The sequence below is a fragment of the Lathamus discolor genome, chromosome 5 (assembly GCF_037157495.1).
Source record: "Lathamus discolor isolate bLatDis1 chromosome 5, bLatDis1.hap1, whole genome shotgun sequence".
Taxonomy (NCBI): domain Eukaryota; kingdom Metazoa; phylum Chordata; class Aves; order Psittaciformes; family Psittacidae; genus Lathamus; species Lathamus discolor.
This window is the reverse complement of record NC_088888.1, coordinates 86,888,925-86,915,785: the sequence shown is the minus strand read 5'-3', so window position 1 is coordinate 86,915,785 and position 26,861 is coordinate 86,888,925. Positions and strand designations below refer to the sequence as shown.

Genomic DNA, 26,861 nt, shown 5'->3' with positions numbered 1-26,861 from the left:
CCATCTATGTGTCCTTACTACAGAGGAGCCAATATTTCCAGCTTCAGTGACTGGAAATCTTCCAGAACTCTTTTTTTTTTTTTTTTTTTTTTTTTTTTCCACTATTAATTTTCAAATAATGGGATAATTAAATGAATAAATAGACTTACTCTTAAGGGCTGATTTCCTTTTAACTCTGCCCCCTCACAGAAACATGTAGTGAGAGGCAGGGATAACTTTCTATACTAGTGTTAAACTTCTGGTTTCTTAAGTTATATTGGTGTGCCTTCTGTGCTAAGAAGGATGACTAACCAAGGGAAGAGGATCCTACGCTCTTTGCCACAGATAAATTTAAATTGGTCATGATAGCTATAGGAAAGTGAAAATGACAAATGCAGCTGGAAACAAGAGGAAAGGGATTTTTGGCAGAGGGACATATCAAGAAAGTCATGCATTCAAAATAGCTTGCATAATGTTCAGTTCACCAGGCAAAAAATAAGGCATAGAACCAGCATTCCTGAGTGGCTATATTCAATATACACTTCAAATTAAATTTTCATTTATGAAATTATTTCTTCTGTCAACAAACATGCCATGGTGAATCAGGCTTCAGGCAGCTGAAAGACAGAAACATGATGGTAATATGAAGAAGCAGGCACAGACAGTAGCTGAGGGAATGTTTTCCAATGTCTGCTGAATCCAAAGTGGTTAAAATGCTGTAGCATCCAAAACCTACTTCCTTGGGCAATTGAGAATTGAGCCTTGACCAAGCTGGAGGCCTCTGTTAGCAGTCATGAAAATAAATAAAGGGGACAAAAAGTGAGTTTAATAGGATTCAGCATAGGGACCATAAGTGCCTTTATCAGCTAAAGTGCTTATAACAAAATGCTTTAAACTAAGGGTAAAAGAGGGTCATAGACAGGAAGGGAAAAAAATGTATAAGTAAATACTATAGAAATAGCATGGATTAGTCAGATGAAAACAAGTTCTTGCAAATGAGAACATGCAAAGATGCCATTCAGGTTATTTTGTGAGGAAATGTAACTTAAAATTCATGGGGAAACCACACCTATGGCTATCTAATAATAACATTTTGTTATGAGAGTTCTCGGAAGTAATTTAAATGCTTTCCTCAATAGAGTGGGATAATTTTTTTTGAGCAGTAAAAATTAAATAGTATTTTCTACAATGAACATATCAAGCAAAACTTTAAGATAACTTATGTACTGCATTAATCTTTCTGGAACACTGAAGTTTTCTTGAATTTGAGCAATTAATAACTGTCACAATGATGAAAAACTTTTTGGGTTACTCCTCAGAGTAACTCTTTGCTCTTAATGTATCTATTTATTTTATACAAGGTGTCAACAACACTGCAAAGAGCAGCTGGGCGTGAAACCAGATATGTAAGTACTTTTATAATTACATTTTGCGTGCAGAAATGTCTAATTTGTCTGCTTTTGCTGTAATACTGAGTCTGCACAGGCACCTATTCATGACAAATGGTGTTGACTGGCACAGGGAAGTGAGTGTGCTAGAGCACTAGCAATTGAGACTTGAGATATTTTCCCACTGCTGTAAATCCATCATGGCCAGAATCTTTTCAAAGCAGTGTATATTGTTGATTTTACCTGTGTGAATATGATAAAATTAATGCTTTCACACACTTTTTTTTTTTTTTCTTTAAATGTGGGGCAAGAGCTCAGCTATTTGGTAAACAGACTGTTATGGGTGCTGACAGGTGCAGTTGTTTGGATTTAGCCTAAGCCCTTTAGTTCTTGCCAATCCATTAGAATTTGGGGTTGACCCAAACTTTCCATTCCAAAGGTATAGATCTGGCTGAAACCACCTAGTTTGGCCTTAGATGATGGGAAGCTGCTTTGTCACATATACATACATTTTAGCATGTAAAGAAAATCTCTACATGGAGTCATCTCTTCCATTATTGAAACATTAAACCAAATGAACATTTTAATATTTACTAGCATACACAGTTACTGCAGGTTCCATATTTCACTTACAACTCATCTAGTCCTGTGGTGAGAAATTTCTGCTTGCTATTCATCATTCAGCATTTCTATTGAACCTCAAGTCAAAGCAGTGCTGGTAAAGCAATAGAGGCCTTCCAGTTTTATGCCAGCACAATGCTTGACTGATCAATTCAATTTCACTTCTTGAATGTGGTGGTATGCATATTTTACTGCATACTGTGATTTTTACTTGCCAGATTGTGCTGGCTCATACTAATTAGAATATTGGAAGAGACCTTTTTGATGAAATAAAAAAGTGTGTTTCAGTTGTAGCCTGTGAGAACAGAATATATTTAATACCACTCCAGAGCAGATCTCCAGCTCACAAAACTGTGGCTGACATATACCATCAATTCAGACACACTGTGCTATCCAGCGAACTCCTGCCATGCTTGAAGGAGTTGATGGGAGGGATCAATGCACTAGAAATTCTGAATATCACCACTGCATAGGTAAGCATGTGGCACATGGCTATTTCACATACATGCATAAATACTTTGCATTCATCACAATACTTAGATTGAGGTAAATACAGCTGCAATGTATACTCGGGAGAAAAAAAAAGTAATGCTTGAGTAGGATTGTTCTGTTTTTCATAATGTAAAGTCAGAAGGATGATAAGGTTGAACCAAAGTCCAAATATAACTGGCAATGTTAATAACATTGATGCTGTAAACTAACAGACAACGGCAGGTAAGAAATGTCAGGATTTGTACTTTGAGATTAGATTGTGATGAAAAAGTAGAATTTTGTTTCACTTGAAAAAAAGTTTCCCTGAAACAATAATGATTGGCATTTATATTTGGTTGTACCTAGAAATTATCTGGAAATAGCACTATTTTAACTTCTCTTACCAACTGCATGTCATTGCATCAGTAGTAAAAGCTTACATGCTCCTGTCCATGGATTTTTCTTCCACCATAACTATTATCACTATGATATTGTATGTAATGCTGTATGTATTTATTGTTTTTGCAGGCCAGCCTTTACAAATCAGCACCTATTGTAACAGAGAGTCAGCTGGTATGTATTGCACAGCTCTGTTACACTGTTTCTCAAAATTTGCCTATGCACAAAATCAAAAGTAATTATTATTGCTTTCTTAGTACTTTGAAATAAGCTGCAGGAAATATCCTCCTACAAAGCTGCATTGGTTCTACAGACTCATATTGCTTTCTTCTGTGCTGGATACACACCTGTTTTAAGTCACTGTAAATCCTGACAGTACCTGTAAACCCATGGACTAATTGACAAACTAGAGAATCTTGCTGAATCTTGAGGTCTATGACAACTATAGTTCTCGGACCCTTTTAAAATCCCACTTCTACAATTTTGTTTATATGCAGCAATGTTCTGGCATCTATTTTCTTCTTACACATCACCTTAAATCAAAGCTGGCTTAACTAGTGAAAAGCAAGTGTAAAAATCAAATAAAGAAAAGGAGATTATGCAAATTCATTTTAGCTCTGATCACAATTTAGTCCTGTTGGAGCGCAGCTTTCTGAAGAAGAGTCAGAAGAGAGGTCATGGATCCTGTCCTAGTGGCAGTGACCACAAATGGAGAAAAATGAGATGTGGATGAGAATTTTTTTCCCATTGTATTTCAGTGAATGCAATTTTAGGGAATTCCTGAATCAGTTTCTTCTGTTTAGTAATCTTTGACCACTTCTTCCATAATTTTTTCCAGGTACATTTTGAATCTTATTATACTTCAACATTTTGTACAACAAGTCCCTACAATATTCTGCAGCAATAGGGTTTACTTTTTAATCATGCACTGTGTGAAATAGTACTTTATTAATTTTAATCCTAGTACTTGACCTCCATTCTTGTACTGAAACAGCAAATTATTGTTTCTTCATTTTCTAAATAATAATTATATTCTAGATATTAACCGTGATACCCCACACTACCCTATCAGACAACTTTTGCATACAGAAAAGTCAAAATTGATTAGTTGCTCTTTGAGAAGTGTGGATACTGTCCCATATCCTTGATGAACCTCATTGTCCTTTTCTGTATCTTTTTCAATACTTTCTTTTTGAGATTGGGAGACTCAAACCATAAACGACTCTTGTCTAGCTCTGAACACAGTTCTTCTTACTTACATGACAACATAATAAGAGTCTTTATTGTTATTTCTATTCCTTTCTTAACAATTCCTAGTAATTTATATAGTTCTTCCTTGTATTGAGCAGTAAGCCAATGTTTGCATAGTACTGTATACAACAAATCCGAGATATATTTCCTGAGTGGTGACACCTAGTTTTGGAGCTAACTAGATCTTCACTGCCTGTGTAAATTTAAAATATAGCTTAGCTTTTCCCAGTGAAATATATCAATGTTGAATTCAGTTAAATTTCACCCTTTTTATCATTCATTCATTCAGTTTCATAAGATCTCTCTGCAATTCTTCGCACTGATATTTTGTTTTTACTCTCCTGAATGATGTGATATAACTGTCAAACTTTGACACCTTACTGGCCACTCTTTTCTAGCTGATCTATTATCCATAACTCAAAGGCCAGATTCCAGAGCAAGTCTCCAAGGAACTCTATTTGTGACTTCTCTGCACTGTGAAATTTGAACATTTGTTCAACCCTTTTCCTTCCTATCTTTTAATTTGCCAGCAGGAAATACTCTCATTCATTAGCATTTTCATTTCCTTAGTAGACCACACTGAAAGACCTTCACCAAAGCCTTTGGAAATCCATGTGCAGAAGGGTTGCATATCCACCGAACTTCATAATCTGTGCTGCAGCTTCAGTCTGCGATCCCTGAACATGCATCTAGGACCTGTGTTGACACGAGAGTCACGGACAATGCAGAGATGATCAATGTGATCAAGCAATAGCCAAAGTTTATTGCATTTACGCAGGGTTATATACAGATTTTGTTCTTCAAGCTTGCGTCATATCCTTAGATACAGCAATTCCATTGGCTAACATTCAAAGGTTAACTTACGTCATAAGCTTAGCAACAACAATTCCATTGGCTAATGTTCTAACATTCAAAAGTTAACAATGTCGACTTGCTAAACATTGTTTGCCAACGACAACTTTTCAACATCTTAATTCTGCAGTTTTGCATCCTGTTTCTAACTGTAGGACTATACAGCATCAGCAACCTTACTTCCCTAATATGCCTCCCCAGACACTCTGGTTATGCTAAGGCCCAAGTTCTCTTTATTTCAATCAACGAGTTCTGTCCAAGGTCTCTTGCCTCTGCTCACAGTTATGACAAACCTCCCCACAGACCTGGTGGGAAAAAAACCCCAAATACTGAGCCTCACGGAAGATGGTCTATGGTTTCTCACTTGATTCCCTGTAATGTGTGTTTCTACATGTTGAAAGATTCTCATACTGGTAGTTTAAATGCAACCTACATCTGCTGTATCAACCAGCTTTCTTGCATCATTGTCTCTTTAAAATAACTTTAAAATATTTATGAGGCACAATTGCCCTTTAAAAAGTTGCTCCCTATTTTTTGTTCAAAAATCTAGTAATTCTGTTCTTTACCATAATTTGTTCCTACTAAGCACAGCTTTAAATGTCACACGTAGAGACTGGTGATTCCTTGTTCCCTTCAGATTCCTGTAGTAAAACCTGCCCCACAATTGGCACTTCTCATTCTTCTGGAGCTGATTATGTCTGAAGGAGCAAGTTAAATACCACAATTCATAGTGTGGAAATTTCACACTGGAATTGCTTTAGAGTTTTATTTATTCCTTGCACTTTATTTGCTCATTTTATTGATTTGTTCTCAGATCTGTCTTACTGACGCTGTGCTTCAGACATTTCCTTCAAATTACTTCTTTGCCAGTGTGAGAACCTCCTTAAGTCTTCCTGTGAGGAAAGTTGAAGTGAGGAATTGATTTTCAGCCTTGGATTCCTCTTCTTCATGCATCTGTTTTGTCTTGATTTTATCTACTGGCCCTATAGACTGTTAGTTGTAAGGAAATGTAGCCACTTTTTTTTCTCTTTCTTAATGTAATTTATGACATTTTTATATTATGGGCTGGATTTTCTTTTTTTTTTTTTTTTTTCCTTTCTATAGATTGTATTTGAGTAAAACTTCCTGACTTTGGAGCCTTTTCCTCCTTTTCCTCCTTATTCTTTTTTCTTTTTTCAACTTCTTTGCCCTCTTTGATGCTTTTTGAACATCAGCATTGATCTCTTAAAGTCTAATAATCTGACACACAGCTTCTCCGAAACATTACTGTCTTCAGTAGCATTCAAGGCACTTATAACTATTTAATACTTTTGGCAGCTTCTTTGATTTCTGTCTTTTTTTAAAGCATTTTAATTATTTAACTATATATTTGAATTCACTTGTTTTAAACTGTGATCACTACAGTGGAATTCTTGTGTGTTCAGACAGCAAACCTGTCTCTGAGCACATTGTGACCTTTATTCATGAATGATTCTTCTTCTGACTTAGAAATTCTGAAGGATTTATGATTCAGCTAATTACTTCTTCTCTCTTGGAGTCTCTGACTAGCTATATCAGAGACTGATTGTTATGGTGACTGAAACTGTATCTACCTCTCAGCTATGTGACTTTAATCCAATGGACAGGTGAAGCATTAGGCTTGCCACTGTGACTCTTATCAACAGATTTTCTACTCTTAAAAGATGACTATGAATGATTTATGACAACAAAGTGCAAAACCATACCCAGCGCACCAACACAACACATGTTATTGACATCATTATTGACTGTAGCTTCTTAAGCAAGTAAGGCAAAATTCATGTGGGACCAGTATTGCATACCTTAGTACCTAAATATTTTATGTTTATTCATTTTAATGCTGCAACAGTCATTTGTAGGTTTTGAGTGTGCAGTAGAAGGGTTTATTACTGTTATCCCCCTCCTTGCCACTAGCCTGGGCAGCGAGCAGTGCCTGAGCAAACCTGCTCCCTTTTCTGGTCCCAGACTTGCAAACTTGCTCCTCTGCTGGCTGCAGAATAGCAACAGAGTTGAGTGCCTTGTTCACACTACTCTTACTGTGGATCTGTCCCTTTTCTCCAGCTGTTGAGGAAAAAGCTCATTCTTGTACAGTGAATAGAATGGAAAGGGGCTAAATATGTTGATTTTAGTTTTGGCTTAGTTTAGCATACAGTATAGTAGCAGACATCTTGTTGAAAATTTATGTTTCTTGAAATGCAAATATTTCAGTAAGAACAAAAATAAAGACAACCTGAATTTCAAACAGGTGACTGTCCTTATTCTCTGTATTCTGATGTAAGAACCGATGCTGCTTCAGCATGGAGGTGAAGAAAATATCTTTCCTTCCTAGGCTTTCAGTGATGTGAGTGATTTACTATTTAGCTGGAGGAAGAGGAAATTCTTTTAACCATAGTTATATGCCTTTACACCTTCAAATGTACTGAAGGAGGACTTTGTCATAGACTGATACACTGCTTGAAATGTTTTATTGCATTTTTGCAAGTGTAAGTCTCTACAAAGGAAAATAAAAAGAAGGTAGTATGTTCAATTACATGTTTCCTTTTGTGAAGACTGATTTGTGACAGAAAAGAAATAGAAGGGGAATATTTTAAGCTGTTTCACAGTTCAACTAGACAAAGCCTCTGTGTTTGTGTTGCTAGGGCAAAACTCATCTTTTTGCTGACAGTGGAAACTGCAATGCTCCTCCATGGCAAGGCAGTCAATTCCTCATTATCTGAAAGCAGGTGTTGTTAACAGTTTAAAGGCTCCTTAGGTAACTTTGGCTTCTCAGTGCTGACAAAAAGATGACCGCATCAGCTGAGGCTTGCTGCATTACATACTAGCCCCCTCTGTCCCAGGGTCCCTTTCCCCAGAACTAAAGATTTTGTTGGAAAGAACTGGAAATGGTTCCTCTGGTTATCCCAGTTGAAGCAGAAGGCTTCAAAGACTACAATTTGTACAGACAATAAAGACCATGCGGTCAAACAGATAGACTCAGTGCTTACTATTTGTCAAGAGGGCTCTGATGAACTTAAGAGTGGAAAGAAACGAAAGATAGCAGCTAACTTTTATCACAAGGCTAGCTCTCCTGTTTTGTTATCTATTTTTATCTAATCATGTCTTATCTATGTTAATCATTTGTCTGGTTGTCTCAGAGGCAGGCTGCTTCAAAACAGCGCTGCATTGAAAATATATGAAAGAGCCAATTCCTTGTTAAACATTAAGAGGCAACTTCCTTGTTTACAGAGAAGCTGTTGAGGTATCCAGAACACCATAATGTCTATGTAGTGACCTAGAGCACCTCAAAGAGTGGCTGCAGTCACTGCTAGCAAACAGAGAAGGGGGTCTGCTCTTGCACTGGTAATCTCTTAATACTCTGGATAAGGGGAAGTGACAGTGATTCAGACAGGAAAATGTGGGACTCAGAGAAATTTGGGCCTCTTGAGAGGAACAGTGTGGCAGCTGGGACCTTACCCACCAGTTTCAGCAAGATTTCAGGGACAACCAATGTCATGATAACAAAGGGAAAAAATAAAGTTGAACATGGCAATACACCTGCAGACGTGTAATTCAGTCTTCTGTCTTTTGAGGGAAATATCATACAAGGCTCTTTTTCATACACCAAAATTCCTTCTGTCCCTGGAGAAGGGTAGCCATGTCCATACTGCCTATCAAGAGGTGCCCTCGTCCAGCCTGTCCTGCTGTTTCTGACTGTGTGTTTGCAGCCTGAGCCAAAACCATGCCAGGAAGCACCCTGACACCAAATCAGTGCAGCTGATTATGGGTCAGCTCCGGAGCTTGCATCTTGGCCCTGTGTAATTTGCTATTAGCGGAGTAGCCATATGATAGCAGTCCATTGCTATGGTAACAGCCTTTATCATTTTTCAGTGCTGTTTTAGGAAGATCAATGCTTCCTTGGCAAAACTAAGTTTCAGTTTGTTTCTCAGAAGTGTCAGTTGCACTACCTGCTATTAAATGAGGAGTTCAAGTTTTTAGGTTTGGATCAGAGATTTTATATCTTTTGTCAGGGTGCTAATAAAGTATTTCAGTTTCTGGTTGCTGGTTGATATCTGTCACTTTGTTAGCAGAGTCAGACAAAACATATGACTCAGTCAACACTTGAGTGTGTGATGTTGTTTAGAAAATGCTCCCTTAAAAGTGTTTTTACAGAGTGCTTTTAGAAGAGGTTTCTTACATAGGTAGAGTCGCTTATCCTTGGTGATTTCAGGTACCTCAATGGGCTTTTAATTGCATGGTGTGGAGGAGTGCTAGAAGGCCACAGGTCCTTTGTCTGTGTGATGATGACTTGATAGCAACTGTAGCTTTCTTTTTATTTTTATACTTACTTTTCTGTTGAAAGCTGGGAATGTTTTTCTTTTGCAAGCTCTTCTCAGAAACTTTGGAGAAGAAAATAAGTATTTTACAGTGAATTCTACAAAGAAATAACCATGAACTACGGACTATAAATTTATTAGGTGAACACCATATTTTTCACCAAGTTAACCTTTGCAATGAGTTTTTAATGCAACTAGGCAGTTACAACCCTTTTAAAAGAATGAATATCACCTCATGACCGATTTTTTGCTTTCAGTTGAATATGCTGTTTTTTATTTGATGAGGCAGAAGGAAAGGCCCCAGCCTGTGGAAAGGAGGGAGGGGATAAACCACAAAGATAAAGGAAGATATTTTGCTGCCTGGCTCTTGCTCTTCGCAGGCATGTTGTGCTTTTCCGCTCCTCTGCCAGCTTCACCTCAGCACCTGAGCACTGCTCTGTCCTTTCCCAGGGCAGAGGCAGACACACAAGATGCGGAGACATCTCTTGTCTACTGCATCCTCCCCTCTGATAGGCACCCCTCTTATCCTGTCCTTGCTGGATGCCTGCTGGTCTTATTTGAAAGTGATCCACAATTCAGTTTACATGAGACATCAGGCATTCTCAGTTGTCATCATAGTAAGCTTCTCTTTTATTCAAGATACACTGTTTGCTCTTGTAAATAGGCAGTATGGTGTCATTAAATGTACATAGTCTAAATCTCATAAATAAATCTAGTAGCAAAAAAGGTCTCTTCTCTGCATTTTTATACCCTCCTGGGTACTGAGGATGCAGAGCTATGACAGCACCTCCTCCTCAGTGTTAGCTGGGCAAGCTGTTCCTCTGGGCTGCAACCACTAAAGGAGCTTAGCAGCAGTCCTGTTGTTATCTGTATCAGTTGTGACAAAATCCGCCCATTTCCTAAGGGATAGCTGTAACAGAGAAGAACAGAATTGACTTATTTAAAAGTTCAAATTCAATCACAAATCCCCCGAGGACTTCAGTACTTCCCAAATTCCAGTGAGAATGCAAAATATTTTCTTCCTTTCTTTGTTTACTGAACAGGTTGTGTATTTTAAAATTATCCCCTAGTCTCCATTTAGAGTTTATGCCACAATCCATCATGTCAGACTTTACTGTAAGAATTCTGAAAATCGCAGATGTACTAAACTGACAAGTCAGTAGCCAATTTTTTTGGTTGGCTGGTAGCTATCTAAGATCTTCTCTTGACTAAATAATCCAATATGTCTGAAATGAGGGGTATCACACATCCATGCTAATTAAAGTCTCTAAAACTGCACTTTTCTAAGTGAACTCTTAAAGATACTGTCACTCAGTCGCTGGGGTGAGTGGCTCTGGTGCCAGTGTGATCCTCAGCAGAGTGCTATAGCATGAAGCACAGGAGGGTTCCCAAACAGGAGGAACCTCAGGGGATCAGGGAGAGCTGCCAGGAGCCTGCAGCTCATGTGACAGTTGCTGACAGGACCTGGGGAGGGGAGCTGGGAGCAATGGCAGCCAAGCCCCTCCACGTATAAAAGAAGCCCTTAGGGAGCACCAGTGACCAGAAATGCTGCCAACAACGCGGGCAAACAGGGCATGGTGCGTGGCAGTTAATGCAAAAGGGTGTGCAGGAAGGTGCTGAATCTCTGCCAGCTTGACCAGGGAGCAGCGGTATCTACCCTGCAGAAAGCCATGGACTCTCTAAGCTCTGCATCCACCACAATGGATGCAGCTGCCCAGGCAGAGCTCCAGTGGGAACACGTTGCCACCCCGGTGCCAGCTGCAGCCTGTGCCCTGCTCTTACACTGGTGTTGCACAGCAGCAGTGACCAGACCTGTGGGAGGTGTGCGCAGGTAAAGGAACTCTCTCCTTAGTGACAGAGCTCAGGGAGGACATGAGTAGATTGAGGACTCTCAGGGAGAGTGAAAGAGACACAGGCTGCCTTCCCTGAGACATGCCCAGCAGGCAGACAGGATGTATGATATAGATTCCCTGTCCCCTCTCTGCCTGGCTGAACACAGTGACTTAAGGGATTTGGGCAATGGTGATAAGTTACTGCTCAGTGCACTGGATGCATCCATCCTGCCCAGGTGCTCCTGCATGCGGGGTATGAGGCTCTGCAAGTGGAACAATGACAAGGATAATGGTTCATCCAGCATGGAGACACTGTCAAGGTTAAGTTGTCCTATGTCCTGTGTCAAAACCGCTCCCATAAAGTTAAAAAAGACAGGTTGTCATAGGAGCCTCCCTTCTGGAGGGAACAGGGGGCCCAATACACAGACTGGACCCACTTCTTATAGACATCTGCCTCCCTGGGGCCTGGGTTAAAGATGCAAAGAGAAAACTTCCTATGCTGGTACAGCCCTCAGATTACTATCCATTATCAATTTTTCAGGTAGGCAGTGACAAAGTTACAATAAGAAGTCCAAGGGCAACCAAGAGAGACTTCAGGGCCTTGGGATGACTGGTAAGGGTTCAGGAGCACGGGAAGCGTTCTCCTCCATCCTGCCAGTTGCAGGGAATGAGGAGGGAAGAATCAGGCAGAGCCAGCAGATCAACACCTGGCTCCAAGCCTGGCGTCACCAGCGGAATCTGGGGTTCTTTGACCATGGGCCGGTCTACAGGACACCAGGTCTGCTGGCAACAGGTCTGCTGTCTCAAAGGGGGGAAAGTGTCTTCACACAGGAGTTTGCAGGGCTCACTGAAGGATGTTTAAACTAGATTTGAAGGGGGTTTGATAGAGATAAGCCTGAGGGTGGCAAGCTGGTGTTTGAGAGATGGCATGCAAGTGAAATCCTTTGGTCTGCTGTATCAGGTAGCAGATGAAGATCCATGTGGCAGCAAAGACAAGGGGTTATTGACATGTTGGAAACCACAGAAGCAACTGGGAATGGTCATGTAGGAATTAGGGCTTCTTTCCCTTAAAAGGGGGTGAGATCAATAGCCCAGCTGAAGTGCAAGCAGCATGGGTAGGAAACAGGAGGAGCTGGAAGCCATTGTGCAGCATAAAAACTGCTACGGTTCCATGAAGCTCAGCAGGCAGTCACTGATACTGTTCCCCAGAAAGACTTTGCCCTGATCTTTTGCTGCCTAGGTGTAAGTTAACAGCACCACATGTTGCCCTTTGTTGCTTCAAAGTTACTGTTTTGAGGAACCCAGAAAGGAATGTGTGCAGCATGAAAGCGGATGTGTGGCTGTGCATTAGTGTGACTTGATGAACTTATCAAGATGCAGCAGAACAGCTAGCACAAACATCCAGCAAACCCCACAAACCATAGTCTGACAGCCCAGCATCTATTTTTGTGTTGATAGCAAACAGTTGTCAGTGGTGAGGTTCTGGCCATAAAAACAGCTCTTGATGTTTTAGTCCAGAATCTGTAGTAAAAGTAGGCCAGGCAGCATGACACCTGAATAATTTTGGTGGTGAAATAAATAACTGCTAAAATTAAAATACCCTAGTCAGTACAGCTGCTCTGGAACTGACCCAACAGATACTCTGTGAACTGTAAAGTATTTTATTTTATTTTCTTCCATCTCTTTTCCTGTGGCTGTGTTATGGGTCAAGACAAAACCTGGTGTCATTCGTCCGGTGCTGGTGAAAGGAAAGAGTGCACAGCAAAAGGAGGAGCCCTATCAACCCAATCCTTTTAAAAAGTACCTTGAAGAAATCAGTGATCAAAATACTGAGCAGGTGAGTAACTCTCACTCTGAAGGATTCTATAGCCTCATTTAGTTTTCTTAAAGATGATGGAATAATCTTAAATCCTTCTTTTGTCTTGATATCTTCTTTTTTGTTGTGAAGTTAGATGATTCCTTAATGGTCACTGGCTCCTGGAGGAGGGTCTCCAGGCTGGATATGGGCATCTGGGCTTTCTAAAGAGTCATTTTTTTGTGTGATCTAAAAGACTATATGTTGAGGAGAGGACCTTTTTATGATGTCTGTAGGAAACACCATGTAAAAGAAAGCAGAAATCCTGTGCTCCTTTGTCAAGCAGGTGTCTGGATCAGATCTACTAGCAAGTCCTTCATCCATTTGGGGTCCAGATCTGAATCCTCTCTAAAGAGAAATGAGGACAGCAAGGATTGGGCTAGGTTCATTCTTCCTTCTCCGAAGGAGATTGGAGAGGAGTCTCAGTTTCTGTGTCACTCCCCTATCTGTAGCTACCCCAGGTCCAAGCTGTCATTTGACAGCTTGAGAGGATAGTTCTTCTATCACATGTGATGGGCACTAAAATGTAGCCCATGGGCCAGCAAAGGTGCTGTCTTCTCCCACAGACCTCTGCATAAAGCCACTTTGCAAAACCACATCTTGAAATTTGCTGACCCGTATAAGGCATTGCCTCAGAGAAACCCCGGATAATTGGTTCTGTCAGCCTTTTCTTGATCATTTGTGTTTGTACATTTATGTGAATTAAACCTTAACTGTTATACATAATCTGAATGTCCCTGTAAGAGCTTATTATTAACTTAACCAGCAGGTTTGGGATTTTCCATTTCCAGGGTAGAGAAATGAAGCCAATAGTCCTCTTGTCAGACAAGAAGTGAATAAAATACCTTACCACTCAAATTTCTCTTTGATGCCTCTCACATTAGAGAGAGGCTTTAACAATGGCAGCCTTCTCTTCTCCATTTCAAAACTGATATATTTTTTTTGGAGGGGAGTTATGATTTTCCTTTTCATTCTTCCCATTTCTCACCATAATTCTGACTTGCTGTAGAACAATCCTAGCATTTCTCAGGACTACCGCAGCATTACAAAGAGAAGATTTATTTGTATCATTAGTGTGTTCCAGCAACACATATGGGTGGCATCAGAAGGTTTCTCATTATACAGATTTTTATAAAATGTAGCGTTTCCATAAAATATGAGAAAATAATAATAAAAATGATGATTTACAGTTTGTCTCTGAACTTCTGAAGCTGAGAGTGAATATTTGAATTCCAAGACTCCACATGAGTTCATAGTGAGTTTTTCATGCTTTGACTTACTGAAAACCTTCTCATGCCAAGACACTGTCCTGCCATTCACCTGGGATGAAAGAGAAAGATTGCTGGCCTGGAGCTGCTGCTAGACCACCTCAGTGGGGCCTCTGCAAAGGCAGGGGCAGCTCATACCTTCCTTTTATCAGGGCTGGGCACTGATTCTGCTGGCTATAGTTTCACTGATGAAGGAAGGATGCAATCACCAAACTTGTATTTTTAGGCAAATACAAACCTGGGGTTATTGCCATAGTCTGAAGCTTTCTGACATGTGAAACTAATTGTAAAAATCAAGCAGAAATTACTTATGGTACATATTACTGAAGTACTGAGGATGCAAGAAATCCAGGAATAAATGTGGTAGTTTTACCAAAAGCCAAAATTATTTTACATAAAAACTATATATTAAAATGAGCTGAACATATTGTGCGCTGACTTTGATAGATGGAAAAGTTAATTTGACAATGAATAAGTTAAGCTTGTGGTAAGAAATACTGCAGGTTGCTGTAAAATGCTTGTTACTTTGAGAGATACCTATAAAGACTTTGTTCTGAAAAAGGAAGTACTTGGACCTGTATACAGATGGATTCACTGGCTTAACAGAAACCATTTTTGTTTGCATGAGAAATGGCTAAATGATTCTAGTGGTGGTCTAATACAACAATCAGTAGTATGATAATAGCCAGATCTGGGGAAAATGTTGAAGTGCTGATCATGACAGCACGTTTATGATTTCAGCTTCTGCCTCTCAGAGTAGGTTTATGGTGCTGACATAAGTCTCTTGTGAGTGGAGAAGACTTGGGTGCCCACATGAGGATGTTCATAATCTTACAGCATCTGTGAAACTCTCCTCAGGGGTTTTAGTGCCTGTAGGAGAGCAATAGCAGTGCCTGCGGAGCTGGCCTCAGTGCCCAGACAACAGCTTGAAAATTGCAGTGTTCATCTCTAACCATGGGGCTGTTAGCCTGTAAGGACACTCATTCTCCCTCTTCACCTGCTTTCAGTAGTTACAATTTTTGGCTGCACAGTGGCTGGCTTCCAAGGACTGGGAGGATGTGAGGGCTGTGGATTAAAACCAGGAAGCTAGCAATTAGGCTTTCTGCTTTCTGCAGAAGAGATGGTACTAGTGCCCTTGTCCTCAAATAAGAGTATCTACTTTGGCTGAGGGCAAAACTGCTCATACTGTTACTGATTTTCCCTGGTTTTCTTTGGAGATCTTTCCACTCCTGGAGGGAAAAAACATTTCTGTTCTCTCCCTATCTCTGTGTTTTCCTTTCTCGCTAATAGCATTGCTAATAAAACTCTCACTATGTGATGTTGCTGCCTCTTTTTCACCCAGCCTTTCTTGAAAGGACAGACACTTTCAGTCTGCATTGTCAAGGACGGTACAGACTCGAAGAAACTCCAGATGGCATCAGCTTTATTCTCTTTTTTGACTTTTCTTAGCCCTCTTCAGTATTTCCTCTCCGTGCCAATCTTCCCAATGTGACACTGAGCACTGGTGACTATGTGGGTGACATTCAGCTTGAGACATAATGATGCAGCCAGCCGTAGCTGCTGACCTTCAGCTTCATGTCCCTGTGTCGAACACACATTTTTTTGCACAGCTGAGTGTAGCTTGTTTGCTTTTCATTTCATTAAGAAATGTCCCTGTGTGGAAAAGGCCATTTCCCTGGTAAAAAAAATAGCAATTTTTGCTTTAACAGGCAGCTGTTCTCGTGCAGATAATCCAAAGTAGTGGATGGAGACAAAAAGAGATTTCTGAATTAATAAAGATCATCTGGAAAGGATGTCACTCAGCTCACAGAACCTCATTTTATTTGTGTTCTGGGTACACTGTGAGTAGACTGACACTCATGTGCCTATAAAATTGATAAACAAGGGAAAAATCCCATTTTATTTTGGCTTTTTCTCGTATTAGCTTTTTCCTGAGGACATATACAATTTGTAACACTGGCTGTTCAGTGGATGTGCCCCCATTAAACACTTTCTGCAGACAGTGGTACAGACTGAGGTTCCAGTATGACAGTATTAAGCTTCACACATTTTTAGGTACCGTTACTGGAGATGGTAATTTCCCCATTACAAGAAAGATTTTTTTTTTTTCTCTTGCTTAGTACATTTCATTAATGTTTCAGAAATTTTGCAAACATGCTCCAATTTGTTCAAAAAACAACCATAAAATATACTGGAAGTATATGTAACTCATGTCCAGTGCTGATGTGACTGATGGTTTCATGAAGATTTTAATTGGAAACCAGGGAAATAGAATCTTTTTTGGGAAATAATAGGGTATTTTATTACACATTAATATGAAGACAACTCAATGAATGTTAGAGAATCCATGTGCTTTATTGATAAGAATGTACATAGACTCCTTTGTCATTAAAAAAAGTAAGCCACTTTGGGCAATGGAAGAGTGAGAGAAAAATTATCTAACAAGTGGTATGAAGCTATGAAGCCAGTTTGCCAAGGTTTATCATTAATAAACAAGTAGGGCTGGTGCCTCTGAGGAGGAATGCAAGAGGCAGGAGGCAAGGTCTGTGTGAAGTGACTGCCGCCTGGTCCCCTTCCAGCCTCTTGCTGCTGCTGGGCTCTGATTCACTTGTTTGCTCACTCTGACTCTTTCGGCAGGCGATACATTAGCTTTTGCTGGAACTCTTCACAGCTCTTGTCACAAATTTTCTGAGTATTGAGCTCAAAGGCACAGTGGGCAAAGGAGTTCCTGGTCTAGACTCAGCCTGCCAAGTGGGTGTATTGTGTCAGTGGCCTAGACAAAACATGAGCATGAGATTTGTGCCAAAACCTGTGTATGCATCCTTCACTCTATCCCAAATTTTTAAAAGGTTTTGTTTTGTTTTTTTTTTTAAAGGATTTTATTCTTTTGGTTTCAAACCCCATATATGCATTGTTCAGGGATTTTTTACCAGAAACACTAATAACTGCTGAGAACTTGCAGTAGTGAAATATACTGTGCATGCACCTTCACTGGTTTAACTCTTAAATGGATGAAAAAGCTTGTTAAAAAGCCTGAAGTGATCCTGCTAGTACATAGATAAGGCAGGCTTTCTTTTGTACTCTCAAACACTTTGGTTTGTTTTCAATTTTTCAAGTTTTCAGATTGATTTTGTCTCCAACCTACTCTCCCAGAAAATGTTCCAAAACATGGTTACGCAAGGAGATGCACTGGTCATCAGCCAAAGTGTAGCTGGTTTAATGGGTCTTCTATAGCAGGTTGTTTTTTCATGTGTACTTTCATGCCAATGAAAGTGTTTAGTGTAGAACAATTATATTGGCATGAAGGTAGAGTGTCTTTCCTAGTTAATCACCAAGCCCTGTGAAATGTAAAAAGGGTGCAAGGCAAGCACTTTGCTTTCTGTCCAAAGCTTTTTTCTTTCATCCATTAATCTTTTTTTTCTGTTTACTTTTCTTTTTTTTTTTGTAGGAGACTGCTCTCCTACACCCTCTATCCAACTAAACTGATCCCTCCAACTAAGTTCCCTATGTGTCTTCTATCTGTCTCCCTTGCTGACTGTCTAAACCCTGGACCTTTCAGCCACTTGTCTTTCATCATGTGTGATGTTCAAGAGAATCCTTATAGCCCTTACAGTCACAACTCTTTGTACAATAAGATGAGCATCAAGTATGGTGTGATCCAAGAGCTTTGTCAGGCTTTTATCCTTTCAGTTCCAGGCAAAATTTAGGATCAGTCCTGGCAGGTGCTCTGGGAGATGCATCTCAGACAAGCCTGTGTCCTCAGCATCCCCGGAGATATTGCTGCTTTTCCTTTCCTTGGCACAGCTTGTGTCAGGGCTTGTTTACTCCAGGCATGCCAGGACAGGGCTGCTCCTTATTCAAGCTATTTGTTCTCTAAAGGAGGAATAATCTGTTTCATCCCTCATGCTCTGATTACTTCTGACATTTACCCATACTAAAGTAATGGGCTATATCCTTTTTCTTGGGGACTGAGGGAAGGGAAGCTAACCCGAGAGAAATACAGGCTTTTCCAGTGGCTTTATCTGTCTTCTTGACAAGCAGTTGTCTCTTGCCCATACATAGGGAACCACAGCTTTGCTGACATTGATGTCTTCTTTGAAACAGCATGAAGTTAGACAAAATCTCCAAAGTATGGGTGGCAGGGCTGGCTAATGAGCTTTGTAAGGTGAAAACTAGGCCCTGCGTCTTAGCTGAAGTCTTTTCAAAGAGCAGCTGGCATGGGGTGTTTACAATATGTCAAGAGAGCTCCTGTCTGGTGTTAGAAAAGCATCAGTTGTGGAAGTCTATAGAAGGTACTGTTTGGACCCCCCAGATACATCACTCCCATGTCCTCTTTTTGTAACAGGATCTGTCTGGAAATGCTCAAACCTTGATTCCTGGAGAAATAACCTCACTCTAAGATGTACAGTGTGCTTTATTTAGGATGCAAGAGGTTAAAACACAGGCATTAGGTGCTGTATCTTTAGGCTATGTCATGGTTTCCTCCTCAGGAGATGCACAGGGTGAAATATAACTTACTAGTTTTAGGCAGATTGGGAGCTGAAACTGCTAAAGAGAGAAGTTATCACCTCTGCAGAGAATGTATGTTGGTCAGCCACTGGACTTTGAAGAAATGCCTTGAAAAGCCTTTCTATGCGTGTTGACTAGAAACATAGGTTAATAGGCAAAGTCAATAGTGTCTGAAGCTGACCCCTCCGTCCTGTGAAATGTATACAATTTACTATTATACCCCCTTATTAGGATGAACTAAAACTAAGACTAAAATCGACCTGCTGTCCTGTCTTTGAGTCATTCTGAACAAAAGAACCTTTTCACATCTGCTAGACTGGGTTTTGTTTTGTTTCAACTTTTACTAAACCAGACTGACATATTTATTTTAGACAGCAAGGGTTTCAACAAGTTTCCTGGTTCTTTACAGGGCATTCACATGAACAAACAGTTCATATGACCATTGAAGCCAGCTTTTATAATGAAAATAGGTATTAGCTTTTGCTAAAGAAAACTGCTAGAAACTCAAAAATCTGTATGGGAAGATGAATAAGCTCTCTTAATATAGTAAGATAGTGTAATTTCTTGGTGTATCATGTTAGCTGTTTTCTCAAACAGGGATAACCTTGCTGAATAACTGCTCAAATAAGGAATTCTGAAGCTGCTCTGGTTTTCCATTGCACTGTGTACCCAAAACTCTTCTCTTGAATGCAAAGGTCATAGGACAGCCCAACCTGTATATGTGCAGTCCACCCATATGATAATGATTACGAGGCCTCTTCATCCACAGTTTTTGATCTCAAGGAACTTTTGTCATTTCAGGCAACCTTTGTGAGCTTTGCAAACTGATAAATCCAACTACACCTCTCTAATGATAACAGGTTCTTCCTGTATAATGTTAATATAAGAGCTATATTTTCTCTTTGGTTTCTTCCGTTTCCCTGTACAACACAAGTTTTCTCTCTTGGGTCATTTGTTTCTGCCCACTGTTAGCAAAGTGGTCCATCTGTCAGATGGTCCACCAAGTGGTCCATCCGTCAGATCTATGCCTCTCCAGTGTCATGTGGGACAGTGTCAAACGCCTTGCACAAGTCCAGTTAGATGATGTCAATCACTCTTCCCTTATATATCAGTGCTGCAACCCCACCATAGAAGGCCACCAAATTCGTCAGACACAACTTGACCCCTGTGAAGGTATTCTGGCTGTCACCAATCATCTGCCTTATTGTCCATATTCTTTAGCATAGTTTCTAGAAGGATCTGTTCCATGATCTTGCCAGGCACTGAGGTGAGACTGGCTGGCCTGTAATTCCCTGAGTCTTCCTTTTTTCCCTTTTTTACAATGGAGGTTTTTGTGGCCCAATACCTTGGGAAACAGAATAACTAGATGTCAATACTGGGCTAATTTAATACAAACGGAGGTTTATTTACACAAGAAGTAAATATTCACCACTTAAAATGTATTTTTAGTCTGTTTTGGTTTATAGTATTAACATTCTTTGGTAACCGAAGGATGATTAATTTAGACCTTATTCACATGATCAATATTTAACATTTGAATCAGTATATGTTGATAAAACCCCTGACAATATTTGCCTCTTATTTCTGGCAATAGCCCTGTCTTGTGCACCACCCAACTATAGTCTGAGCTCTTCATGTTTTAAAAAATAAATTATTTAATTTATTTTCATATATAATCGAAGTAACAGAAAACACAATACAGTAGACACAGTATCAGGTGTTGGAATTTCAAACTGTTAGTCCTGTTCCTTAAACAATATCCAGACTTTATGGGAATTTCTTTCCATTCTTTACTAAACCTGGACTGTCACCTCTGTAAACTCCTGGTGTTCCCCCTCTTCAGTTCTCATTCCCTGGGATAAGGGATAATATGCAGTGTGACTCACTTGTTGCTTCTCTAGCATCTAGTAAACACTTGGTAAGTGTCCATATGGTCAATCCATATATATATTACATACATATGTTACATTTTGAAGTATATGTTGTATTTTGCTTCATCTTCCACTAGAGGGCAAAACCCACTGCCATAAATTCTTAACAATCATTTAAAATTTGTTTTAAATATACGGTTGAGAATGGATACAATGTGCCAGCGAAAGGCATTGCTACCTTTTACCTGCACTTTCATTGAACAAGTCTTCCCTTAGAAATGGGAAATGGGATATGGGAAAAAAAAACCATAATGATCACCCGTGTCTTAGAGATGTTAGATATGGTGAGCTCCTAAAACCAGTATAATTTCATTTGCTAGTTCAGTGTGTGACAAAATAACAGCTGTCTCTATCTGAAATGCTATATCAAAAGGACACTAAGGTCCAGATTGTTCTTGTTTGGAGCTCCACTGAATGCCTGAACTGTCATAGCTGATAAAATTACACAGATGAAGCGGAAAGATACACCTGGCAGCTTTTGTAGTTATAACTGTTCAGAGTGATGAAATCCGTAAGCTGTGCCCCAAATAATTTCACAATGTGGTTTTAACTTTGAAGGGAGGAGGAAGTGTGAACAAAGCTATTGTGTCTATCCTTCTGCTTGGAGAACAGGGAAGGCTCCTTTCTTCTGTGCACAGGCTGCTTCTGAAATAAGAATGTTTCCCATTCAACTGAACTGATTCTGTTTTCGTTTGCCTTATTATGTCCGTTGTGCTCTCCTTCCCTAGTCTGCCCCCAGGCATCAGGTGCTGCTATTTTTATTTACATTCCTTGGTCTTGAATAATTACGGGAGTTGAGATTTTTATTATAAAAACTATGATTTTCCTTTTGTTTAGAATGAAACAGCTTAGGAAGGTGGACCTGAGTACAACTGTTGCAGTGATGGAGAACTTGTGGTAACACTCAGCATTGTGGTTAATTCCAAAGAGTGCTTCTGCTGGAAATCCCTTCAGTTTTTAACAGAGGGCTCTGTAGGGTGAAAGAGCACAACTCTGCACCTGGAATATTGTGTCCACTTCTGGTCCCAGCAATTAAAAACAATGTGAAGAGATTGGTGATCATCCAAAGGAGAGCCACAAAGATGATCAAAGGGCTGTAGAATTTGCCCTATGAGGAAAGACTAAAGGAGTTACGTCTTTTCTTCCTAGAGAAGGCTAAGGGGGGAGCCTCGTTACAGTATTCCTGTACTTAAAGGATGGCTACAAAGAGGATGGAGGCTTCCTCTTCACAGGAAGGCACGTGGAGAAGACAAAGGACAATGGGTAAATCTTGTACTGGGAGAGGTTTCCTCATGTTGTATGAAGAATTTATTTACCGTGAGAACAATCAGTCACTGGAACAACCTCTCCAGGGATGTGATGAAATCCCCACCACTGGAGGGTTTCAAGATGTGTTTGGACAGGGTGCTAGGTAACCTCACCTAGGCTTCCATTCCCCAGAACAGGTTGAACTCTTCCAACCTGGGCTGTTTAGCAGTTCTATGATTCATATGGGGCATGACTGAATTAAATACCTGCCAAGGCAGAGAGCATTAGATTTTGGGAAACCAGCTGTCATTTTGAAGGAGAAAGGAATGACCTGCCCAAGTGAGAGCCAGAGGATGAGCAGGTGTAGCTCCTTCAGCTGGTGACTGCCTCCCAGTCCTTACTGACTTTCAAGCTGCCTTTTCTTTCTGTCTGCAAGGACTGAGAACACGATTCACGTACACCCCTGTGAAAATCTCTCTGTCAGGTAATTCTTTAGCAGCACATCCTTAAAAATGGATTGGCAGGAATTGGATTTCTGCAAGAGGTACGACAATTTTTTAAAAATTGCCATTTCTGTATCTGATCAGACATTATTTATAAGAGCAAAGGTCTAAGCATGCACAGGAAAAGTTTTATTTAATGTCCAAATTTGGACTCAAGCAAATTTATTTATTACTTTTTTCCCTGGACCTAAATGGATTTTTCTTGAGACCACTAACTGTTGTTGTGTCAGCCTTCCATAACCACTTGCAGATCTGCATGCTTATAGGTAAACAGAATACTTAAAAGGAATCTTTCTTATTTTTTTAGATGAAATCAGTTGCGTTTACTTCACCATCCAATCTCCTACTCATTGGAGTTTGTGTTTGATTAATAGTAGCATAGTGGGGATTGACATTCTGTGAACACGGCAGCCTTTCAAGGTTGCCATGGAAAAGTACTTTTCTCCCTGACATCATCCCAGCTGCTTTTATTTCTAGAATAGAGTTTCTTTCTCTCTTTCGAATGGTGATATTTAAATGCTATACTTGTGTAGGTGTATTGTGGTTGATCAACCTTCTACTATCTGTGATCCTGAACAATTGCTTTAGCGTAGAGAAAGAAATCAGATGCAAACAAGCCATTTCATTAGTGCTGTGCTACAAATTGGACCTCCTCGTTGGGAAAGTACTAATGCTTAATATTGTTGTGGCTCCTTTGTATATCCTTTAATGGCATTGCTTGGGCTCAGTGAACTATTTAAATCATATCGTACTTAAATGACATTTCTATCACTTTGGGCTTGGTTTGATAATGCCTGCAGAAAACGCCTCTAGATATCTTGCTCAGCTGATCTTTAAAGGAAGACATTTCTCCTAAAGAACTTTAGAAGGATCATAACTTGGTAATTGATTGCTTTCTTCAAAGCCATCATATTACCAACAGAACATGAAAGTAGCTTAGGCTCAACAGGAGACACTGCAGCATGCACTTAACAGGAAAATGTCTTAAGTCTGATACTGCCTGGAAAGACCTCTCCTACCCACTTCTCCAGAGAGAGCTTTTCCAAAGGAAAAGAAAGAATTGATTACCACTTCCTCACTCTGTTTGGCCTGGGTAGTTAAGCAATTTTAAGAGCATTGCTGTCTTATTTCCACTAGGAGAAGCTGTTGATGGTAGGACCCCAGTATCTTTGGTGTACTTCATTTAGAAATCAATGAATTGTTTTTACAAAGAGTTGTTTTTGCACAGAGTTGTTTTCTTGAGCATGGCAGGATCAGACCCTAGCAGGAACTTTCATTAGAAATCAAAATGTGCTTTCCAGTGAATACTGTGCTCAGAAGTGTCCTGGTTTCTTTGGAACCTACTTAGAGCCACTTCTGTTGTTTTCTGCATTCTTATTTATGCAGCTTGTCTTAGCTGGGAAAACTTAAATCAGTCTCAAGAACCAAAAAGGAGTTTAAAATGTTTTGGTTTCATTCTTAGAAATCTCTATGTAATACAAAACTTGAATTCAGTCTTATCCATAGTTTTCTATGCAGATTGCATCTAGTCTTCTGCTTAATGTATTTCAGGCAGACATTTTAAATGCATAAACCAATATCAAATATAATAGTAATCCTGGCCCTAGCTAACAATTCCAAGATCTCTTTATCTTAGCCTTCTGCATTTTCAGGTTAATATGTGAGCATACATCTTAGGAGAAAATACAAAGGAAACACAACAGACCAAATACAACACTCCTAGTACCTGCTTCTAATGACTATTTGAGAAGGGGATTCTATGACATGCCGATGTTGATGGGGGCAAGCTTGCCATAGGTTGGATGCTGTTTCTGATTCTGGGATCATGATCCATGACTGAATTTGAACTGGATACAACTCCATTTCTAAGGGAATTTGAAAGCGCAGAAAATGGGAGCATTAAGAAATAATCGCTATTACTGATTTGGCAAATGGGAACTGCAAGCTAGGGATATGTCTTTGCTTGTAATACAGTAACAAAAACAAAAGACAAAATTACAGAGAACAGAACACACTCAGAGGTAAAGATTGTTGGTTTTAACAACAAAAGCAGAAGTATACCATTGAGTGAAACAATATAAAAAAAGATTTAGTAGGCATACAACCTGTATGAGACACAGAAAAAACAACTGTATGCTTTTTATTAAAGATAGTGAGAAAACAAAGTCTGAAGGAAAAAAAATCATAGTTAATGGAAACTATCCTGAAACACTCAGAGCTGCATAGAAATTCGTATCTTAGATGTCACTGAACACATACATTTCTAGACAATTTCCTGCTGGTTTTTAGATTGTAAAAACTCTTCTGAGGTATCAAGGAAAAGTACACAGTGAGCTGACTTGGAAACTGCATTTTGAAGGACAAACTGCCACAATTAGAATTCAATTACCTGTTATGGCACGTATTGATATAATGTGTACTCTGAAATATGGCCTTAATTAACTCCTTTTCTAGTTACATTAGAAAAGTGTATGAAATATAATAAGTTCTGTGAAATTCCAAGTATGTACTTAGAGCTTTAATTAAAGAAGCCAGTATTTATGTATGTTACAAAGATGTTATGAACTTCAAGGCATTAGTGGCTGGGTTTTTTTCTTTTTGGCTATCTGTTCTGAATTTTGATGAAGTGGTCGTATATGATAAGCTGTAAATTACAGTACTAGCTTTTTTCTTTTCTTAATTAAACAGTAGCTATAGCTTTAATAATTATATGATAGTAGAATACAATCTTAATACAAATTTTAATATAGGTGATGAGAGTTCCGCACGTATACTTTAGAAAATTCAAAGTTTGTGGTATGGATATACAGTAACTAAGGTCAAAGATCTCTGTTGCATGAAAAGCTTACTTAGAAAACAGGAATTATTCAGTTTTGCAGCTAATCTGGGAAGAAAATATGTGTGTGGAAGGTCAATTCTGAAAATTAAATCCATTTCATTTCACACTCTCACCTGGAAAGCAGTTAAAGTTCTTTGGCTGTTATCAGTCGATAAGTAATGAGCCCCTTCCTGGGGCAGGGAAGTATCGTCACTTTTGAGCAATGACTCAATTTCTGTGAGTCCGTAACTAGTTCACAGTCAGTATGCTGAGGGAAATTTCAAACACCTGCATTGCTGGAAATTCTGAAATGTTCTTTCCAGTACAGATGGGAATTTGAAAACATTTAAATACTCCAGAAATCAATATGTATCATTTGGGTTATATGATCTAACTCAATGCAGATAGTTCTAATCCATATGATTAGATGTTTGTCTCTGCTGCCTTACCCTGGAGGTGTGCAGGTTGTGGTTTTCTTACACCAACTCTTTGTTACAGGCCTGGTACCCTTGCTGGCCACCAGCTTCTATAATCACCTACAGTGAAATTAGCCCTGTGAGGAACTGCAGAGCTTGATTAGCCCACAGCAGAGAGCAGAGGCTCTTATTATTGTCACAGAGTGAACTGGTAGTGAAATCAGTTTGAATGTTTTATGGAAGTGATGCAAAATGGAACATCCAGGTCAGAAAACACAATATGCCAGTTACAGATGGGATTTCTTGCAATTAAACACTTCATTTTAATTTTCTAAATGACTAGTGAGAGTTTCCAAGGGATCGAACTGTTTTGCAGAAAGCTTCTTTTTTCTGTTGCTAGTGTTTTTCATTGAAAAATCGTTTTGGCGAAAAATCGTTTTGGCAGAAAATCCCCACCCAATTCCATCGGTGGCTAACCCAGCGTGAGATGTTCAACTTGGCTTAGAAAAGGCAGCCCAAGGGAAAATTGATGCACTGTTGCACTTGTGTGCATCTCCCTCTCTCCAGCTCCACTTAAAGATAAGGAATCCCTACTGCAAAGCCCTGTAACTCCTCCAGCCTTTGGTATTCTCATACAAATCTTTCAGTCTCACCCCACTCTGGTGCCCTCCAGGCCTGTGTCCTGTGAAAACCCGTCAGGGAACTGTGCCTGTGTGTGAGCTGTCAGTCTTTTGCGCATACTTACCAGTATCTGGGGAGAGATTTGGAATCTTCAAGTTAAAAATGCACAAGTATGGTACTATATAATAATGATTCGCAAGTCAGTCAGGACATAGGTGGCTGAAGGTGTGTTGTAAATCTTTGTTGTGATCAGCATTTCTGACTTACTTTTCTTTATAGAGAGGTGGAAATTGCAAAAAGATGGGTATTTAACCGACTGAATCTTTGAAATGGATTTTATACCATGTAATTTCAGAGAGACTGAATTGTCATAATTATAAATTGGCTCTTTACATTATATATTTTCTCTCCCCTTTGTTGAAGGTAGTCTTTGCTGCTGTGGGTGTTTTACCATTTAGTGGTACCCTAGATTTCTTGCGCTTGCATTCAGAAACAGTGGTTATCTATAAAATTGTTATATTAAAAAAAGTTTGCTTGTTATACGTGTATAAACAAACTTTTTAGTCTT

General features: G+C 39.5%; 1 protein-coding gene across 2 annotated transcripts in view; it reads left to right on the top strand.

Moving 5' to 3' along the window:
* Window positions 1–26,861, top strand: part of MLIP (muscular LMNA interacting protein) — a 140,058-nt gene that overhangs the window by 97,824 nt on the left and 15,373 nt on the right. For both annotated transcript variants that reach the window (XM_065681490.1, XM_065681491.1), the window contains 3 exons: window positions 1,341–1,385; window positions 2,988–3,032; window positions 12,836–12,961. In XM_065681490.1, coding sequence (XP_065537562.1) covers window positions 1,341–1,385; window positions 2,988–3,032; window positions 12,836–12,961 — 216 coding nt within the window. The remainder of the gene's footprint in view (window positions 1–1,340; window positions 1,386–2,987; window positions 3,033–12,835; window positions 12,962–26,861) is intronic.